Source organism: Eulemur rufifrons, chromosome 18, assembly GCF_041146395.1.
Source record: "Eulemur rufifrons isolate Redbay chromosome 18, OSU_ERuf_1, whole genome shotgun sequence".
Taxonomy (NCBI): domain Eukaryota; kingdom Metazoa; phylum Chordata; class Mammalia; order Primates; family Lemuridae; genus Eulemur; species Eulemur rufifrons.
The window spans coordinates 14,176,915-14,199,105 of record NC_091000.1 but is presented as its reverse complement, the minus strand read 5'-3'; the positions used below and the strand labels follow the sequence as shown (position 1 = coordinate 14,199,105).

The 22,191-nt window shown below is 37.8% G+C and overlaps 1 protein-coding gene across 1 annotated transcript in view; it reads left to right on the top strand.

Moving 5' to 3' along the window:
• FAT1 (FAT atypical cadherin 1) overlaps positions 1 to 22,191 on the top strand; it is a 107,838-nt gene that overhangs the window by 53,138 nt on the left and 32,509 nt on the right. Inside the window, exons 3-8 of the mRNA XM_069493664.1 lie at positions 7,401 to 7,462; positions 8,322 to 8,651; positions 9,019 to 9,229; positions 11,412 to 11,551; positions 16,622 to 16,897; positions 17,022 to 17,232. Coding sequence (XP_069349765.1) covers positions 7,401 to 7,462; positions 8,322 to 8,651; positions 9,019 to 9,229; positions 11,412 to 11,551; positions 16,622 to 16,897; positions 17,022 to 17,232 — 1,230 coding nt within the window. The remainder of the gene's footprint in view (positions 1 to 7,400; positions 7,463 to 8,321; positions 8,652 to 9,018; positions 9,230 to 11,411; positions 11,552 to 16,621; positions 16,898 to 17,021; positions 17,233 to 22,191) is intronic.

The window sequence follows — 22,191 nt, the reverse complement described above, 5'->3', positions numbered from 1 at the left end:
TCACCTATCTATAGTCTTTTTACCATGATATGCAGATATTTTAGGGTGGAATCTATAGCTTTTTCTTACCTGTTTCTCATACTCTTTATTTTATAAAATAAGTGTATTATCCCTAAAATCTGAACGAAGTCAAATTTTAGTCAATGCCTTTTCTGTACATGTTGATAACGACATGCTTTTCCAACTAAAACTGATTAAATCCTTAGGATAGATTCTATCAAGAGGTATTTGGATTTTTTATATGTTGCTGAATATCATTTGCTAAAATTGTATTTAAGATTTTGCATTTTAAGTGCCTAAGTGAGATTACTCTTTATGTCAACATGATGTTAACCTTACAAAATGGTTGGGTACCTTCCCCCTTTGTTTCTGTACTTGTTATGTCTGACATTTATAGGAATGCTGAGGGCAGTTCCCCATAGATTGAGTTTTGCTGTTGAATTTGTGTTCATCTTATGTTTTAATACCATCAGTTTTAACAAGAAACAGCTAGTAAGATAGAATTACAATCAGAAGAAATGTCCGGAGATTTTAAGGTACAAGTTGTTGTGCAGCCACTCCGTGTGTGACTTTAGTCATTTGATTAATTTTATTAGTGTTTTCTTTGAAACTCTGGAAGTTTGAACCAAATGAGTTCTGAGCTGCTTTCCAGCCTTGACAGTCTATGAATAGAATTAATTCCATTTTTGGCTCCAAGCCTAATCCTGCCGGCACCAGTATTACAGTGACAAACAATAGCTGCTCAGATGGCCACAGCTGCCAAAAGCACTCTCACCAGGCCACAGTTAAATGTGGTCCTAGAACACCACCCAAATAAAGACAGCTCAGTGCCACAGAGTGTCTCTGAGCTCACAGTCTGAAGCTCTCAGGGGCTGGATGCTGAGTGATAATGTAGGAAAAGTTGAACATTTGCACATGACCTACAAACAAGTCTGTATTTTTAGAAGGGGAATGGAGGGAAGAGATATCCTCCCTGCCAGTCTGCAAGTTAGCTCTGCCGTTCCAGTGTTGGCTCTGGTCTAGCCTGTGTTTTGGGGATCCAGCCCTGGCTCAGGTCCTTATGGGCCAAGGCCACCGCTTATTCACTTGTATCCACCCAGAACCAAGGGTGATACTGAGGGGGTGGTTGCTGTGTAACGCTTTCCAGTTGACTGGTAAAAGATTTTTTAAATTAGCCACATTTGAATGATTTTCCCTTTCCCCTGTTGGAAGAGGAGCCCTAAGAGTTTGAACGGATAAATGCTGCCCTTGGTTTAGTTTGTGTCCCTCCCCTGTCTGCCTATGACGCCCTCTGCCTACCCACTGTGCAGCTCTCAGGACTTCAGCTGTGAGCTCCTCAACTGCAGTGAGCAGCCTTGTCCTAAGGCCATTTTCATTTTATGGAAGCTGGTTGGGTACAGAGCTGTAGACCAGGACGTCCCACAGAAGTGCTGACACAGCAACAGTCACGTGTTACCTGGAATTCTGCAGTTACTGTCTGCTGTTTCTCTACCTCACGGCGCTTTGTTTTACTTCAATGCTTCATTTTAAAAATTATTGTAATTACTAATTGCATTGCCATCATTACTCTCCGTACATTTGGATAGTCCCTGTAGTTCTTTGATGGTTTAACTAACTCAAAAAAGGCTCAATAGTACACCATGGAAATTTTTTTAAAAGTTATACAGGAGCCCAAGGTTTGAAATACATGTCCTGTGAAGTTCTAAAACACTTTTAATTTAAACTCTAACCTCTCATATCTTTAATATTTATTTTATACAAGTTATGTTTATTTATCCTGGTAATAGGCATTTTATCATTTTTCTTAGTTTCTGTGTAAGAGGAGTTAGAGTTACGGCTAAAATAGAAAGGACAGTTTGGCAGATGTAGGGTGAACACAAGTAAATGTTTTTAACTAAAGAGAATATTCTAGTGATGGGGCATGGTGGCTTATGCCTGTAATCCCAGCACTTTGGGAGGCTGAGGTGGGAGGATCGTTTGAGGCCAGGAGTTGGAGACCAGCGTGGGCAACATAGACCCTGTCTCTAAAAAAAAAAATTTATTTTTAATTAGCTAGGCAGTGGCGGGCACCTGTAGTCCCAGCTACTTGGGAGGCTGAGGCAGGAGGATCACATGAGCCCAGGAGTCGGAGGCTGCAGTGAGTTATGATCATGTCCCTGAGTGACAGAGCGAGACCTCATCTCTTTAAAAAAAACAAACAAAAAAACACTCAGAAATGCATCCCCTCACAATTCTGTATGCCAAAAGTCTGAAATCAGTGTCAGTAGGGCCATGCTCTCTCTGAAGTCTCTAGAAGGAAAAGTCTTCCTTGCTCCCTCAAATCTTCAGGCATTTCTTGGCCTGTGACGGTGTCACTCCAGTCTCTGTCTTCACATGGCCTTCTTCCCTGTGTCACTGTGTCCCAAATCTCTCTCTGCCTTTCTCTTAAGAGGACTCTTGCCATTGAATTTAGGGCCCACCCTATATCCAGGATGATCTCATCTTGGAGGCTGGAGTTAAATTGAGGTCCTTGATTTATATCTTCAGAGACCTTTTTCCAAATAAGGTCACATTCACGGATTCCACATTTGACATATCTTTTGGACAGCAGCTGCCATTCAAGCCACCACAGTATGTATTTCCAAAAAGACAGAAAATATGCTGTTAAATGGAAATTTATATAGCCATTTAGATTCCTTTTTTTTTTTTTTTTATGTTGGAAAGACTACATTTCATTTAACTTATGTTCTAATAAGATTTAAGGATTTGGTCAATAGTTGCAGACTGTCCAAGAAGATTCTGGGAGATGTTTTAGGCCTTGATAAGTAATTTAAGAGCAGTTGGAATCTTAAGCTAGGCTCCCCTGTCCACTTTGTTGAAATATTTTCTGTAATGTTAATTATTGTTCTTGATGTATATGATATATTTCTCATATATTTATAGTCCTGTTAGGTTTCTGTGTATCTCAAACAATATTTTTAAGAAATAGATAATATACTTTGTCTCAGAATATGTCTAGTAGTAATTATTGTAATGACTAAAAGCAAAACTATTAAGAGAGTCAATTTTTTTCAACTTCTGTAAGCACTTAGACTGAGAAGATTAAGCACTTAGACTGAGAAGATTAGCATTGAATGGATCTCCAAGTCACTTGGAAACCTTTATGAGCTTTTACAAGCTGGGTCCTAATGGAGATTGTGATTTGGTGGCTCTGGCGTGGGGTGGTACCTCATGACTGTGCTGCACACCGGGTTGAAAAGGGCTGGAGCAATAGAAAGACTTCTGAAAACTTTTTTTGGTAAGAGCTCAATGCTGGTTTCCCCTCAGCAGCTAACTCTGAACTTCAGGAATTTATTTAACATTCCTACACCTCATTTCCCCAATTTTTAAAGTATAGGATTTGGGCTAAAGGATTGTAAGAGACCCTCTGGCTGTAGCAAACTTTGATTTCACAGTATGGGAATATTTTAGCATCTATGATAGGTTTCATTAAGAATTTGTTTCAACTCAAAAACATTAGAAAAAGTTGTTTAAGGTATGCCACTGTAGTATTTCCAAGAAGTTTTAACTTTCTATATTCATGGCCATATATTTCCGGCTTCAAAGAAATCATTTATTTGGAACTTTCCAGCTTAAGATTAGTTTTCAACCAAGAGACAGTATTTCTTTTTGCTCTGAGCTTTAAAATATTTTAATGGTTAAATTTCTTTATGTACTTGTTAAAAATTAAAGATAACCACAATAAAGAAGTGTATAAAGTAAAAAGTGAAGAGCCCTCTCCTTTTGCCCCTCTTCCTTTAGCCACCTGTTCCATTTCCCAGGAGTAACCACAGGCAATATTTCAGGGTTTAACCTGTCAGAACTTCTGTGCAAAAAATGTGTGTACATGTTGCATATGTACCTACATATGTATGCCTCACGCCAGTGTCTCGCCTTGCTGGTTTTTGTAGCGCTCCTTGTCCAAAAGTTGCTCGAGAATGTAAGTTTTACAGTCTACTCAGTGGTGTATTACAGGTTTTTTACTGTAATTGTCCTAATGGTGCTGATTGTTAAAGCGTACTGAATGTGCTGGGAGCAATCCCTGCCAAAGTCGGGATTGAAAGTAGAAATCCAATCTCCAGATCATGGTAGCAACAGCTACTGAGGAAATTAGCCTGTCTATACAGAAGGCCCCTAAAACTTCAACCAAACACTGCCTTTACCACTAAACATGCCACAATTACAGTTATGTTTAGCATAAAGTAGAATATATGAAAGTGTTTCAGAGAAATCAGTGGGGGGAAATGGCTGAAAATCACATATCTAAAGTGCATGCCTACAGTCAAAGGTTCATCACAATAGTGCTGTGATGCATAAAACATTGTGAAGAAGCCATAGAGCCCCGCGGACTCCTACAAAAGGAGCTGAGTTTGGTGGAGAGAACGTTCCAATCCGAGAGTAATGTGAGAAAGTCACATGTATGCACTGAATAATTTTATTGTGTGATCATTATACATATTAAATATATAATTATAAATATACACTTACAGTTATTTATGTGAATTAAGAGCTTGGACTCTGGAATCAGACAGACTTGGGGTCCAGTGTCAGCTTTGCCATTTACTGGCTTTGTGATTTTACCTCTCTAAGCCTCGGATACCTTTAAGATGAAGAGAGTGTGCTAGTATCTCCCTTATGGGGCTGCTGTGATTATCCAGTGACAATGAAACATAAAATCCTTAGCCTAGAGCTGGATCCTGGGAAGCACATAATTAGTGTTGGCTGAAACAGGAACTATGAGAGAATAGTTTAATACTCATCTCTACCTTTTACTAAGAGGGCTGTATCCTTAAATAAATTGCATGCCTTTGAGGACAAGAGCCTTGTCTTGGGGTTTTATGTATGTGTCTCAAAGTAACATATTTGGGGAAGACATTCTGAAAAGTAAGTTGAGTAACAATGCAGGCAGAACAAGTGGTGGATGTCTGTGAGCTAGTACACATGACAACATCATTATTGCTTATGAACATACATTTAACTTGTTAATTTTTAGTGCTTAGCAAGAGATTATTGAAATCAAAAATATGTAAATTAGTGGAATAATGATTCTTCGAAAGTCCTGGTTAACAGAGAGACTTGATTCTTAGGTCTTCAGATGAAGCCATGAACTAACAGTGATGAACCAGGTTTCTCCATCGCCAGCTGAGCCCAAGGAGGTGGCGACTCATACTGGGGAGGGGATGTAATCATTGCAAAGCAGTGTCAGCACAATCAAAATCTGGGAACATTTTGCTTTTGTTGCCATATAGGATTAAGACATATATGGATTTGGATCTGGATCAAAATTTGGATTTTGATAAATATATTTACTATTGCTTCAAATTTTAGCCACAGGAAAAGATCTTAAATATTGTAGATGTCCTCGTGGGCTTTGCTATATAGAATACTTTTAAATGAGTGACTGTAATACTGTTGAATGATGCTGTGATAGAAGAAATTTAGGGCTCGGAGAACCCAGCAGCAGAACCCAGATTAGCCCTGTCAGACTAGGCCTTGGAAATGAGCTTACACTCATTTCAGTTTAAACTGAGAGTTGAAGGAGTGAATAGGAGTAGTCAGGCTGAAATGGAAAAGAAAGGAGCGTTATAATTCATTGCATTTGAATGGAATTAGTGTTCCATCTGAGTTATCAGAGAATTAGTTTGAAGCATATAGAACATACAAATAATTTCAATCTGGGAAGGAGATACTCAGGTTACTTTTTGGCTGTATATTGGTAGTATGGATGTAGGCACACCTTTTGTTAGCCTTCTGATGTGCTGTAAGTAAATTGTAAAGTGGGGAATTGTGTTTGCTAACGGATATTTGTGCAGTGCTGTTGCTGAATGATTAAGTGTTATGCAGAGAATATTTTGTGAGCGTGTCATGCTGTTGCTCCATGTGATATTACCATTGATAGCTACTTTGTGATGGATGCTTTAGAACAACTAGGGGAAACTAATAAATGTGATTTATTGTCATTCTTGAACTATTTAAAACCACAGTCACAACAGGGTGGCAAATTTTTGATAGAAAAAAAGGGATTCACTTAAAAGGTTTTTGACGAATGAAAATAAAGTTTGTGCCACATTTAAGCATCCTTTTCACACCCTTAAGCATGTGAAGCATTTTCTTTAAGACCCTTGTAATCTATTATGTAAATATGGTTTGGGGAAAATCCCAGTATCTAGCTATTGTATAGTCTTTTGTTGTTCTTGTTAGAGAGCACTGCTTCATGGAATTATGAGGAAGATCATGTTGATTTAGATCCTTAATAACTGTTTAAGAAAAAAAAAAACTTTGAATTAAATGAAAACACGAATTTCTCATTTACAACTTTAGAGAAACATTTTGAATAGCCTTTAAAATGTTACTTATTTTATTAAATGATGGTGGAAGTAAAAAAAAATTGGTAGTTCAGTGAAATTAATTGGGGTTATAGGAGAAAAATAATTTAGAGTGATAAAGCCTATTCCTAAATATGAATTATTTGAAGTGTTTCCCTGTGGGAAAAAACCAGAATGCTGGGCAGGAGAAAGTTTAGCCCCGTTGGTTGTCATGTCACACAGGCTTTACCTGATCTTCAGGTCTAATGTACAGATCACTCAACATGCCCTTGTCCGTGGTCAGCACAGATTGGAGAGGATATTTTAGTGGTTAGGGGAATTTGTTTGTTTTACAAGAATACATTTTATCAATTTTAATGGTCTTTTAGGTTCCAACATATGTTGACTATTCAGACAGTTATTAAAATTAAAGTTCTAGAGTGAAGTTGAAATTTATAGATATTCTAGTTTGATAAGAAAATTAAAGACATAAAGAATATGGAATTTCTTGGAGAATCACTTATTTTCTTCTTTTATCAGAAACTAAAATGAGCAATATTACCCGGATATCACATTATCTTTTTATAACAGTTTTTCAGTTTTGAGGGTAGATGGTTCTAAGGTAATAAATTATAGTTTAACATTATGTTTTTCAATGGTCGTTTTAACATAGTTATATAAGTTATTTCTATAAATTCTCAGTTATCTCTGGAGCAACTAAAGGAGATATAGATGAGATTGAAATCCTCATAACTTAATCTCACTTTTTAAAAATCTTTTCTGACAAAATATATATTGAAACTACTAACAAGTAGAAAATGTAACTGGTTTGAGTTTTTCTACTTCCTTAATACTTGTTTATCTAATGTGTTTAAGAATCATTAAAGTGAAGAAATATGTTGTTGTTTGTAGATAAAATAATCATACCTAAAAATTAAATATCTCTAGTAATCATTTTTTTCCCTTGAGGAAAAAGTTAGAGATTTGCTCAGACTTTTACAAGAGTGTAGTTTTAATTACAGTATTTTGTAATTGAACTTATTTTGTGAGTATTAATGAACTGTTATCATTTTACAGGTCTCATCACAACGACATCAAGGAAACTAGATCGAGAACAGCAAGATGAACACATATTAGAAGTAAGCATTTCTTTATTTTTAATTATTTTAAAAATATTTGTAATTATAAGTTATGGGAAAGAACAATCTTATTCCCATTAGCAGTATTTATAGCTGTTAATATTTTGTTATATTATTTTCTGATCATTAATATAATAAAAAGGAACATAAAGAAAACTTCATGAATATAGTTTGTGTGTCCCTCATCCCTGCCCCTCCCCCATCCTTTCCCAGAATACATGACCACTGTCTTGTGCTCTGTTCCAGTCCTTGTACTTTATACGTGCACACACATAGAGCAAATGTAACTATAAAGCGTTAAAAACTTCTGTATAAGAAAACACCCCAACAAAATAAAATGGTGATAACTAGTATTAAAAGGTGTACTATTTAACATGTACTTTCAAATGATGATTTGGCAGACTTTATTGATGAAGCTTACAAATGACAATTTTTTAATGTGGCACATGGAGATTTTATTTTTAAGTATATAGAATATATATTATTTTTAAGAGGATTCTTTAAATGTTCAAATTAGAATCTTCACGTATCTTTTCCACTGCCTAAATAATTGTTAAGTTTTTGGAAGCTTAACATTTTGGTGAAGTTCACTTTACAGTTATAGTAGTTTGAGAAGAGAGAGTGCATGGTCAGGAAAGAGCGAGAGTGAACAGCTATTTCTTTCTTAGCCCCTCTGAATCCCTCTGTAAAAAAGGGAGGAATTGCCTTACTTCCTCACAGGGCTGTTGCCGGAATGAGAAGAGGTGGCCTGTGTACTATAGAGCTTGCACAGGTGCTGATTACCATTAGGAAGAAGGTATTCACTTTTTATGTAGGATATCTTAAAAATGTTTGTTGATATGTTACCTTTAAAAAACAGGTTACCGTGACAGACAATGGTAGTCCCCCCAAATCAACCATTGCAAGAGTAATTGTGAAAATCCTGGATGAAAATGACAACAAACCTCAGTTCCTGCAAAAGTTCTACAAAATCAGACTCCCAGAGCGGGAAAAACCAGACCGAGAAAGAAACTCCAAACGAGAGCCTCTCTATCGTGTCATAGCTACAGACAAAGATGAAGGTCCCAATGCAGAAATCTCCTACAGCATCGAAGATGGCAATGAGCATGGCAAATTTTTTATTGAACCAAAAACTGGAGTGGTTTCATCCAAAAAGTTTTCTGGAGCTGGAGAGTATGATATTCTTTCAGTGAGTTAAGATCATACCCTTTGAATTTCTTACATACTTTAACGATAAACCTAGTCATGGATTTCTTCTCTTAAAATTTTATTCCTAAAGTAAATGGCTTCAGTGTTTGTGACTTAACATTCAGGCAGTGCTTGATACTGCTTGAGAAATATGAGTTTGTTTTTCCTTTTCAATTGTCACTCCATTTGCTTCTTTATGTTGAGTATGGTCATGAAGTGGTTGCTCTTTTTATCAAGCATTAAACACATGGTATACAAATATTAAATTTTTGAAATTGCCCCACTTTAAGACCAAACCAATCTATGCTTCAGTTATGGGCTGTAACTCTGACTTGCTTTTTGTGTCCCCTCTGGGTATATTTTTATAGATTAAGGCAGTTGATAATGGTCGCCCACAAAAGTCGTCAACCACCAGACTCCATATTGAATGGATCTCCAAACCCAAACCGTCCCTGGAGCCAATTTCATTTGAAGAATCGTTTTTTACCTTTACTGTCATGGAAAGTGATCCAGTTGCTCACATGATTGGCGTGATATCTGTGGAGCCTCCTGGCACACCTCTCTGGTTTGACATCATTGGTAAGCATTCCTCGTGGTTGTCATTGTCCTGGCGTAGGTTACACTGAGGAGAACCTGCGTATGGGTGTCTGAGTTTTGTGCACATCTCATGATTTAATATTGGAAGTAACACCTATAGGTGGAGAATTTGCTTTAAACTATAATATTTTGATTGCAAAATTTTTCACAATGTACAGTGTATATTAAACTGATTTAAAGTAGGTGCTCTTTATCCACCCGGTTGTTAATGTAAAAGTAAAGTTTTTAAAATGTGCATCAAGGAGTTACAGAAAAACCTAAATGTTTTGGTCCAAAAGCACGGCTTCTTAATTTTTATTTATTAATACATAACATATGGCACATTATTTTTCGTGAATATGATTGGAACATTTAAAATAACTATGCCTATGTAATTGTCACATGTCACTATTTTGTAGGGAATAAGCTTACAAATTTTGTTTTGTATAACTTTAAAATTAAAGTACCAGATATGGCTATTTTAGTTTTATTTATCTCATTTTCAAAAGGAAGCAGGGTTCATTAGATTAATTCACCATCTAATAAAATTTACATGCTTAATAAGCCATTTCTTCTCCTTTTCCGTCATCCAGTTTAGCTCAGACATAGAATGTAATACCCTATTCAACATGCTTTGAAAAATTGACATTAAACTTTGGCATCTTAGAGTTTTTTTCATTCTGTTTCTTCACAATATTTTAATGACAAGGATATTTAAGATCAAAAGTATGTGTTGCAACTCATCTCTAGCTGGAACTTTATGTCCATTTTTCCTCCTCTGCCCCTTAGCCATGTTATCCTCAAACACTCTTTCAGCAGGTTGAAGCTGAAGGGACCCAGACTAGGGACCTGGGGTGCAAGCAGGGCAGGCTTTGCCTCTCTGAACTGTCCCAGTCAAAGGCTGGGCTGCTATCCCAGTTTTGGGTAGTATATGAAATTATTGATATCATCAATGCCTGTGAAGCCATTGCAGTTTAGTTTTGAGGGAAGAAAACAATTACTTTCATAGTTACCTGTAATCAAAGTAGCCTGTTTGCTTCTGTTAACTTTTATCACATATCCAGATCAAGAGGCTGCTGTTACGCAGCATCTGACTTGGCAGTTTAATACTTAAGGTGTTTGGAGCTGGTGTGATTGACTGTTCTTATTCTGTGCTTGCTTTCCATGCTTGCTTGCTTCTTTTTGGCTGGCCAGGAGACTCCCTTGCTAGAGAAGTTTTTTACATCTTTCAGATGACTTGTGACCTGAACTGTACAGCAGAAGGTATCTGCTGAGATCACATAATTTGCCTCAGATTATGAGATCTAAAATAAATGCATTTTTTTTTAAGAACTTATTTTCAGTGACTGTCTTTCATCGCTGTTTCTTTTCATAGTGTGCATATGATCACCCATTCCAACTGCAAACATGTTGACTTAATGCGTCCCTAGATCCATAGTTTTAGGTTTGACGTAAGACTGTGTATGCGTTGTTTTGTTTTTTGGTTAGATTTAGTAGTAGAACTTCATCATGACATTAAACATTTATTTTCATTCCATTACATTTCATTAATGTAAGTGTCTCAAGTTCAGTGGTTTTATCTAGAATATAATTGAGGATGCACTTGGCTAGTATTAGTAGGACAGAACTTTCGCTTCATTAAGCTTTTGTATTTGACAAGAATGGGAAAATAAATTCTTTTCAGATAGTGTATAGTAGCCAGGATTAATTGAAGTTAACTACCTTTTTTTTTCAGAGTTAACATTTATTTTTAATAGTTGTTTTACTAGGGCAGTGTGTTCAAAATATCAAAAAACTTTTTTTGAATACTTAAACTTTTAAATGGCCAGTGATGTTTCATATAGCTACTGAGATATAAATTGAAGATGCTCAGATCCCCTGAAAAAGCAAATTGAAAGTAACTCATTTGGCAATATTAGCAGCACTTTCTGTTTTCAGAGTTGCTTTCTGGCTTCCTCTCGGTTGCATCCTTGACAATTAGGGGTCCAGTTTTGCCTTAATAAGCATTGTCTTTCTAATTGGCTGCTCTTTTCTTGTCTTTCTAAATGCTTGCTTCTTGGAATCACTTTGATCAGTGTATCAGAAGGTTTTCCCCGCTACCATTAAATATTAGAAAGCCACAAAATTAAGGACAGATTTTCATCCTGTGACCTGTTTTTACTGATTTTGTTGTAATTTAAACTAGGTGGCAACTATGACAGTCACTTTGATGTGGACAAGGGCACTGGAACCATCATCGTTGCCAAACCTCTTGATGCAGAACAAAAATCAAACTATAACCTCACAGTTGAGGCTACAGATGGAACCACCACTATCCTTACTCAGGTAAGTGAATTACTAATGGTAGATTTGTGAGAGGAAGATTCAGATAACATTCTGATTTAAGGGCCCACAGGCAATATGAGCAGTTGATTTTGCCCTATGAGGTTCTAAAATAAGAAGTATGTTAGTATGTTGATATAGTTTACAACTATAAACTATGCCAAGGCTTTTTTTTTTTTTTTTTTTTTTTTTTTGGGTTTTGTTTTGTGTTTTTGTGATAGGGTCTCATGCTGTTGTCTGGGCTAGAGTGCATCATAGCTCACTGCAACCTCAAACTCCTGGGCGCATCTGGTCCTCCCACCTCAGCCTCCTGAGCCTCCTGAGTAGCTCGCACTTCAGGCATGTGCCACCATGACCATGCTTTGCTAATTTTTCTATTTTTTGTGGAGACGGCATCTCCCTATATTCCTCGGGCTGGTCTCAAGTGATCGTTCTACCTTGGCCTCCCAAAGTGCTGGGATTATAGGCATGAGCCACGGCGCCCAGCCCCAAGGATTTTTATTTAGGGAAAGAAAATTAGTTCCAAATCCCAATTTAGGTTTTGCATATAATTAAGCAGTTTTGAAAATATTGAGAGAGGACTTTAAAAACAAAAAAAACCCTGCATTGTCATTTGCTATCAAAATCTTCTAATTTGGTGCTCATTTTTCAACTGTTACTGTAAAATACATCTCTGTTGAGGATGAATTGTCTAAGTCATTTTCAATAAAACTGGTTACAGTGATTAATCTTTTAAATCACTTTTTTTGCACTCCTCCTCCCCCTTGGCTACCTTAACGAGGACTGTGTAAAATAACTGATAAAATCATTCTAACAATTCCTTTAACATTTTTATTTGTTCCTGTCCGATGACAGAGATGGCCAGATTACTGAGATTTCAAACTTAAATGTTAAGAAGCTATATGTTAAATTTTTAATTTCTCTTCTTTTTAATAATTCTCTTTGGTTCTCAGTGTGGGCTGTTTGAGCTATACAAAAGAAACATTCCTGGATGATGACCATCGTGAGGTTTCAGGAGGAGGCAGAGTCATTCATTTAACAGATATTCGTTAAACATTTGTTATAGGCCAGGTATTGTTTTGGAAACTGAATAATAGAAAGAAAACAGACAAAAAATGCTACCATCTTGGAGCTTACATTAGACTGATAGAAGCTAAAGGCTTGTGTATAATCTATGTTCTAAAAGAAAAAGGAAGAAGTTAAACAGTAGAGTTTAAAATGCTTCTGATTTCCAATTTTCTAGCTTTAGGTTATACTATTTTAAAGCTTAAGTGAGACAGATCATCTGCTAAATCATTTAGTTGCGGTATAGGATAAAAATTGTAGTCTGGGATGTCTTTTCAATTAATAAATGAGTAGATAATTTAAAGCCACTTATGAATAATTTATTTCTATTTCCAAATCCTTGTGATTTTTTTGTGTATGTAAAATTGATATATGTATACTATTCTGTATGCTTTTGGGATCATTTTGAGATTGTCATGTAAAAGTGCTAGTGCGGTATTAAAATTTCAGTTTCGTCAGTAGCTGTTCTCATTCCAGAGATAAGCAGAATCGATTGGTTTTCTCTCTCTTTAAGGATAAGCTCTTGAAGGTAAATTTTAGAGCATGAAAATGAGAATAAAAGCATCAAGAATTGTAATAAATCCAACAGGATAATTCTAAGAGAAGGATTTAAAGAGTATAACTATAGTCCTGTTCATGTAATCAACTAACCAGAAATCCAGCAGAAGGAACTTAATAAGCAGTGGAAATGGCCCAGTGTGCTAAGCATTCTCATTGCTAAAGACGATACATCTACCTGAAGCATTTATTATTTATTACATCAATGAATACTTAGTATTGCACTTCTTTCCCAATAATTGTATTTTTAATTAGTACAGTTAAAAACTTAGTATGAAATATGATGTACATTGACTAAAATTCCTATAAAACCCAGGAAATACATTCTAGTTTTCTTTCTCAGGGGCACAGTAAATCTCACATTTCGATGCTGCATTTATATGGAAGTGTAACTTATTTCGAGTCATTCTCAGAGGCTTTTGATAATCTAAAGAGGTGCTGGCAGGGAAAGGTAGTCAGAATATGGGAGAGTGATTCCTGAGCCCGGGTTGACCTGTGAAGGTGGGGGACAAAGGGAACGATAGGTAATTAGGTTTGGGTTTTCAGTCTGGGGCAGAGAACAGGGAGACAGGATTAGGGGTATGGGGGGGCGTGCAGAGCAGCATACACCATACAAAGAGCAACACAAATCAGACCCGTGTGGATAAGGCACTGTAACACGGCAGGGTAGATTTGGGTTTATAGGTAAAACTCAAAAACCAACAGAGCAGGTTTTGTGCATCCAGGTGAGCGGCAGCAGATGCCAGGTTTGAGCAGGTTTAGGAGAAGGTTTGGGAGAGTATGGTGGGTGACGCCGGGCGATCTCAGCCGAGGTGTGTAGTGGGAGGGAGGGTCGGCACACGACTGCCACTGCTCTGCAGAAACGGCTCTTCTTGCCTTCCTGTCCTGCCGTGCTCTGCCTAGGATGCTGACCAGTATCAACGTGAATCACTTTGCTTTATCTTGTATCTCCAGTTACCATTTTTTTCTTTCTTTGGAACAGCTTTGCTTTTGTGGGTTTTTTTGTTTGTTTGTTTGGTTTTTTTTTCCACTTTCTCTCAACCATCAGCATTGCATGCACTGGAATAGGCAGCTTGGTTTGGATCTCAGCTCTGCCTCTTGCTCTTGTCCGTAGGCAAATAGCTCTAACCCACTGTGCTTCCATTTTCTCACGTGGAAGCTGGGGATAGTGATGACCACCCTCACAGAATCCTTGTAACGGTTACGTGAGATGAAACTGGGGTGCTTGCCCATCAAGCTCTGAGAGTACCACCCCGTAAGCACTCAGAAAGTGAGAGCCGTTGCACATCAACACTGTCTTGGGCTCTTGTCCCCCCACCTGGCACTTGATTCACCTTCCTCTGGCCAATCTTTGTCCCTGCAGTTCGTCTTGCAGGTGGATTTCCTCTGACACAAGGCTCAGAAAGCACAGGGTATATAGTTCTCCAGCCTCCCTCGGGAGTCCAGCCTCTGCACATGCCATCCCACCTTCTTCCTGCTCCTGCTCTATTGTCCCTTAGGTCCTTTTGTCCAGTGATGTTCAGTTCCACCTCTCACCTTCATGTCTTTGAGAGAGTGTTTCCCCATACACATTCACGTACCAACCAGACCCTTCTCAAGCAAAGCATTACCTCCTTAGGAGCTGTCCGAATGTCCCAGCCAATCTCTGGACTCTTAAAAATGTACTTGATAATATATAAGACGTAATTAGACTTTGTATATGCAAGCATTGCCCAATGAGGCTGAAAGCTGTGTGAGAGCAGGGACTATTGTGCACTTATTGTACACCCTCAGAACTACGTAGGCAAATGCTAAGCATGTAAGTGCCCAGTGAATATGTTTCAATTGAATTGCCTTATCAAAAATGATTGATTTTACTTTCAGCTGTTTTGACCTAATTAGTTGAGTTTGGAGCAGGACTAAACTTCTCTGCCTAACACCCAATACATGGGAAAAGTGATTTTTAAATTTATAGTGGAAATGAATATATAATGATTTAATTTATAGAAATTATCTTTATAGCCATTCCTTCTGGATCATTACTGACCCTTAAAAATAAGTGTTTCCAAACTTCCACATAAAACATTTCTTTGGTTTGGTGAATGCATTTAGTATTCATATAAAATTTAATGTTACAAATCCATCATTGATGTTGTAGTTTTCTACAAGTACATTGGTATGGTCTTCACAGAAAGGTCTCTATTCATACACCTGCACCAATGTGGTTAACAGCTTCACCTGTGCATTCCTGGGACTTTGGCATCCTGTGCCACTTGGACTGGCAGATCCCTTTCTTCCATCTGAGCTAACAAGGCTCAGGTTTCTTGTTCATAAACTCTATACCATGTTTTATAATCAGTACTGATTTCCACTATACCTTATCCATATATATCTTTTCGTTCTGAAAGTTAATCTTCTTACTGTCAAAGTAAATGTTTTTTCTTGTTTTTTAATTTAGCTTAGGACTGAGTTTTTTAACAACTGCTTTTTTTCCTGTGAAGTTTTTATGTTGACATATTTAAGAGAGTTTATCTTTTCAGTCTTTTTAAATTGCTTTTAAGAAGGCCGGGCACAGTGGCTCCTAGCACTCTGGGAGGCCGAGGCAGGAGGATCACTTGAGGTCAGGAGTTCAAGACCAGCTTGAGCAATATAGCAAGACCTCATCTCTACAAAAAGTAGAAAAATTGGCCGAGCATGGTGGCGCGCATGTGTAGTCCCAATTCCTTGGGAGGCTGAGGCAGGAGAATCGCTTGAGCCCAGGAGTTTGAGGTTGCAGTGAGCTATAATCACACCGCTGCCCTCAGGCCTGGGCAACAAAGTGACCCTGTCTTAAAAAAAAAAAAAAAAAAAATGCTTTTAGGGAATAAACGTATTTACTACTTATGGTAGATGTTGAGATAACAATAATATAATAATTTTAGAACACATTTCTTTTTATATATTAAAAAAATCTATGATCAAGGATTTGTGGTGTGAAAGATTAGGATGAGAAATTTAGATAGTCTAACCATCTGCCTTCACTCATCTTAATAGGTTGGTAGTTACAGAGTCAAATCAGATACAAGAAATTAGTCTTCTGTAAATTCTGGTAAATTCTCTGCTATGTTTACATGAGTAATCTACAGTCTATAATCTACAAACTTACTTAACATTTGTAAGAGAAATTAAGTCCACATTTCAGAAAAAAAGTGTTGTGTGTGAAAAGTGTTACACACACTGTCTACAAAGTTAGTTTCAAGAATTTAGAAAGGTCTTTATTATCTTACTCATATTTAGGTAATTAATATATCAATGAGAAGGGTTTAAGAAGTTTTTGATTCTAGATTTTTATTGCTTTTATTTCTCATTAGTGTTTCATTTTGCTAAAATAATTGTTTTTTATCAGTGTACATTTGATTTTTTCCTGCTTTAAATATTAAAACATCACAATTAGGAATATGATTACATGAGTCATTTTGTCATTCATTACAGGTATTCATCAAAGTAATAGACACAAATGACCATCGTCCTCAGTTTGCTACATCAAAGTATGAAGTTGTTATTCCTGAAGATACAGTGCCAGAAACAGAAATTTTGCAAATCAGTGCTGTGGATAAGGATGAAAAAAACAAACTAAGCTACACTCTGCTGAGTAGTATAGACCCATTGAGTCTGAAGAAATTTCGCCTTGATCCTGCAACTGGCTCTCTCTATACTAATGAAAAACTAGATCATGAAGCCATTCACCAGCATGTTCTCACAGTCATGGTAGGTGGGGCATTCTGCTCGTTTTTCTGCCACCTTTGGATCCTGAAAGATTTCATGTGTTTGAGAATGATTTTTGATTATAAGGAAAACCCCAACAGAACTGATAATGTGTTGATTCTTTTAGGTAAGGGATCAAGATGTCCCTGTAAAACGCAACTTTGCAAGGATTGTTGTCAATGTCAGCGACACGAATGACCATGCCCCATGGTTCACCAGTTCCTCCTATGAAGGGCGGGTGTATGAATCAGCAGCTGTGGGCTCAGTGGTGTTGCAGGTTACAGCTCTGGACAAGGACAAAGGGGAAAATGCTGAAGTGCTGTACTCAATTGAATCAGGTACTCTTGGGGCACTCAGTAGAGTTTTAGCTTCGTACTTGCTAAAATCTACTTCTTCTTTTCCAAAGTTAGTTCTGGGCATTGAAGCATTTCTGTATATCCTTGCAAAAATTGTTACAATATTTTTACATGTTAGGAGAAGAGGATTTAAAAAAAAAAAAAAATCTTTCAGCCCATCAGAGAGCAAAGGTAGAGTCCTAACTAAATTCAGGTAAAGTTCTTGGGGATTCACGATATTAGCATAAGTCAAGACTCTGAGAAGTCCTATAGTAAGGAAAACTTTATTTGACGAATTTAATAATTCCAAAATTATCATAACCATACCTTTCTTCCATTATATCAGTTAACTATGAGACATGCTTAGGAAGATGCTGGCCCAGTAATTTAACATTTTACTACTTTGTCAGGGTATTTTCTCTTGGGCAGAGCAGGAAATCCCACGACAGAGTGCTGACTCATGCAATTCCAGTTGACTCAAATCTCAGAAAGCGGGTGTCAGGCCCTTTCCTACTCTTTCCAGGTTGGGCCCGTTTTTTGCCACCCACTTTAACCAGTTACCTTTAACCAGGTGAGTTTCATTGATGGAACTGGGTAGTTGAAATAGACCCCAGAGTTGTTGGGACTGGGCTAGAGGAATGTTGACAAGGCCGGGGCCTGCCGGAGCTGGGTATGAGGCAGCGAGGTCCAAGGGGTCCCCTGGAACTGCAGGTCAGGACAGCTCTTCCAGGGACAGCAGGGTAAGAAGCCTGGAGTCTTGCTGGGGACGACAAGGAGGGCCACCAAGAAGCAGTCCTGGCAGAGTGAAAAAATGCTTTTGTTTCCTGTTCTGCTATTGGTTCTGCTATTGCTGCATTCACTCCACAGGCGAGTGAAACTCGTTTTATGTGCCTGCTGCCGCGTTGGGAGTACTCATGCTTGATAGGTAGGGGTTACCATTGGGTCCATATGATTTATACAGTCAGAAATCTCATTGCTATGGGACTTTGCCTACTCATGCCAAATACTATAAATGAGTGATTAAATATTGAGAAGGCAATTCACAGTTTTCCATTTTCCTCAGTGCCACTGTTAGTACAAGGAATATAGTCTATTTCTGTCTTCTTCGTAATGAGTTCAGAGACTTAAAATCTTCCATTTATGACTTTAGGTTTTTTTTAAGTCCATAGCTCTATATATTTAGAAATGGTCTCTTCTAGGAATTAGAATTGGTACAGATGTAGGTTAACTATAGATCATGTAATCAAAATCTGAGTAAATGGAAAGTAATTAAAAAAATACTTACTGATGTGTTTTAGGTAGTTAAACTATTTTTATTTCTTAACATATTTGAAATTTCATTTGTTTCCCTTAAAACAATCAAATTGAGTTCATTATTCACAAATAAGATCTTACATATAGCCTGTGATTGCAGTGTTAAAATGTATTGTAGTGTAGGTAGTGCCTTGAATAAAGATGGAGTTTTTTTCCACTGGTTCAGAAATTTAGCTGTTAAAAAAACAGTGCATTCCATTTGTGCATGCCTGAACACTTCAATAAAGTAATTTTGTCATAGACAAACTGACGGGGTTTATGTAGGAGAAAATGTTAAACTTTCCCTTAGCTTTCACATAATTTTCAACAACTGGGTGGTTAAAATATGATTGTTGGTGTCTGAGTAAAAGCATGTGCATTCTTTGAATGCTTGTAGTGACTGATGGAATTAGTGATTTGGTATTTTAAGAATGGAATTCTATCTACCCTCAAAGAATAGATAAGACCCATAGCCTATAAATGTAGAATTAGAGCTTTTTGGAATATATTTTTATAGTTTTGGTGATATAAAAATTATGCTAAACAATTACTTTATAGGAAACCACTATTAAAATGCACTAGAATTGTGTGTGTGTATCTGTTGGAATAGTATGAATTATAAAATGTTCATACTGCCTGTCATTTAACAGTTTATTCATAATCACCTGCTTGTAATTTGTGTCAGAGAATATTTAGTAAAGTTCAAAAGACTAGTTACAAATTCAGTCCATAACACTGCATGTTTAATTAGTAGTAATTTATTGAGCAAAAGGTTTGGCCTGATTAGGAGTCTTTAGGGGAAAGGAATTAATAAAAGATATTTTCGGTAACAACTGGGTTATGTGCTAGAGACACATCAGTGCCATACTCTGGCTGTATGATGTTTTCTTCTCTTTATGTCTTTTTTAAAAAGTAGATTATTGGAGCACTACTTTAAAACTTTTGTAGTGCATAGAAATTGAAGACAGTAAATACACTTATGATTAGAACTGGTCGTCTTTCCCAAACTAAGGTAAATACAGTTGCCTTGAAAGTTGATAGAGGTTGCCATCCTGTGAGCCAGTCTGCAGGTCCTTACTCACCGTCCCAGTGTGTCCACAGGGGAAGAAACAGACCCCCTGCGCAGCTCTGTGTAGTAAAGTGATAGCTTAGGAGCAAAAATTAGCTGTTTGTCTAGATGTACAGAGAACAATTTAGGGTTGTTTAGAAAGTCACTAATATTTCAGCTAAAGTGAGGGAATAAGCCCCCAACCTAGTTCAGACTTCTCCCACTGCCTTATTCATTCATTCACAAATATCATGTGTGTAAAAAATGTCAGTGTTTGGTGAATGTACCCATTATTAGCAAAGGCAGGGGCACATTCATGCCACTCAGCAGCCCTTAGTGCTTCTCTAAATAAGTATGATGCTGCTTTCCTGTCTGTACATCTGATGATTTCTGCCTTAGGAATAAGGCAGTGAGATCCGTGTGTCAAATCACTAGCTGGGCTCCTGTTTAACTTCTTCTTATCAGTGACAAGCTCAGAGTCGTCTTTATCAAAGTCAAGACACCCTAGATAATAAAGAATGTTTCTCAATGTCCCATGGCCAGTGAAGAGCAAGACTATATACTATAAAGAAAACTCAGGGTGAGGAGACAGAACAGCCATGCTGAACAGGGACGTCACGGGAGGCCTCACAGGGGGCACTGGAATACAGCCAGAGTGAATGAGTGAGTGGAACCGCGGTGAGGGTGGCTGGGGAAGACTGTCCAGGAGAACACACCCACATCCAAGGAATCGGTGGTGAGTGTGCTCCCCTGGTTCAAGAGCCGAGGAGGTGGCCAGCGTGGCTGGAGGGCAGGGAGCAAGTTGTGTAGAAAGCACAGTGTTCAGCACAGCCAGCCTGAACACACTGCAGATGAAATCTGTTCTTCCTTCTTGGAGGCCTTACATATTTGAAGCTTTACTTGCAAAATATTTCCCTATACAAAATAAGAGAAATGCATGTAGAAGGATGAATATAAAATATGGTAGGTCAGCTGCTTTATGAGTACAGACAGAGGAAGTCTGAGGGGTGGGGATGGAGACAGCACAGTCTCCTGTGTCAGGCTGGACAATCCGTCGCAGTTTTGGGAGGTAGGGGTGATGCGCCCGTAGGATGAGAAAAGGATCCTGGAGCTCTGATGATTGCCTACAACACCAGGACCTGGCAGGGGCAGCAGGACCTCATCCTGGGCCAGGGTTCAGCTCCAAGCGCCAGGCCTGAGGAGAGAGCCTGGGCCTCGCCCTGTTGCAGACAAGACGCTGCCTTGGGGCCTGGACTCAGAGCCAGGCAGACTTAATGAAAGCCAGGCTGGGTCTGGCCTCTGAAAAAATGGTCATGGATTTTTGAAAAATGTATTAAAGGAAGGAAATGAAGACTGTAGAGGAAGTGTTTACTGTTAATGAGGTGGAGAAAGAAGTACTTGGTTAATCCCCTGGTTTGCAGCTCACGCTAAGTAGATCTGGTCTGTGAAATGCCATACTGATTGCAAACCTAGAGGAAGAAGAATTTGAGAAGGCAGTTAAATGGCAAATGAACTTTGTTTTGGGTAGGTGTTATAGTTCATTTGGGGAAAATAAATTCCATGCTATGATGAGAATAATGAATTCTGGACACTCACTTATGAAATAGGAAAGGGGTGGAGGTTTCATGGACAAATCAAACGTGAGGGCCCAAACACTGCCTTGATCTCTCCAAAACGGCTACAGAAAGCTGCTGTTTTCTTCAAAAAGATTTCAATCAATGGTACAAAACTATGGAATTATTGTAGAGTTACAGTTGCAACTGAATATATACACACAATATAGCCTGAAAAAGTCCAAAGAAAAGCAAGTAAAACAATCCTCCCAGAGCAGTCTCTCAGCTAGCACTGTTGATATTTTGGGCCAGATGAGTTTTTGTCGTAGGGGGCTGCCCTGTTCACTGTAGGATACTAGGTAGCAGCCCTGGTCTCTACCCACTAGATGCCAGTAGCACTCTCTCCTTCCAAGTTGTGACAACCAGAAATGACTACAGACATTGCCAGATGTCTCCTTGGGAGCAAAATCACCCCAGTTGAAAACCACTGACCTAGAAGATAAATTGACCTGAAAAAGATTAAGAAGGGAATGTTGTTGAAATCTTCAAAACCTGTAGAGTGGGATGAATAAGTTACACAAACTTATCCATTGGTTTTCTGAATACTTAAAATAAGAGGCAGCTCTTTTGAAGCTTGATGTAAGTTTTCTTACTAAATTGACATATATTCTTTTATAATGAAGAAGAATCTTGAGAATCTGTGAGATGTAACTGCTGAAAATATAAATGTGTTCCAGAAGGATGTTGTGAGGGACCCTTGGAAAATTATTAACTCCACTGTTTTATGGAAGGATAACCATGTCCTTCCACAGTACATCCCGAGTTCAACCCAGAGAATGAGGTTGGGCTTTAGGTACAGGGTGGTATTTCTTCTGTTTCTTGCTTTTTATAATTTAGGAAGAAAATTCTGAAAAGTATAGCTGGTTTTAGGTGGATAAAAATAAAACAAGTTGACAGTTCTGTTCAAATATTATACCCCAAATTTCTGCTTAATTTCAGAATATAATTTTTCAAGATATCTGTGTTTGTTTCTGTTTCTCCAACTATAATACTACTTCTATTGCTCCT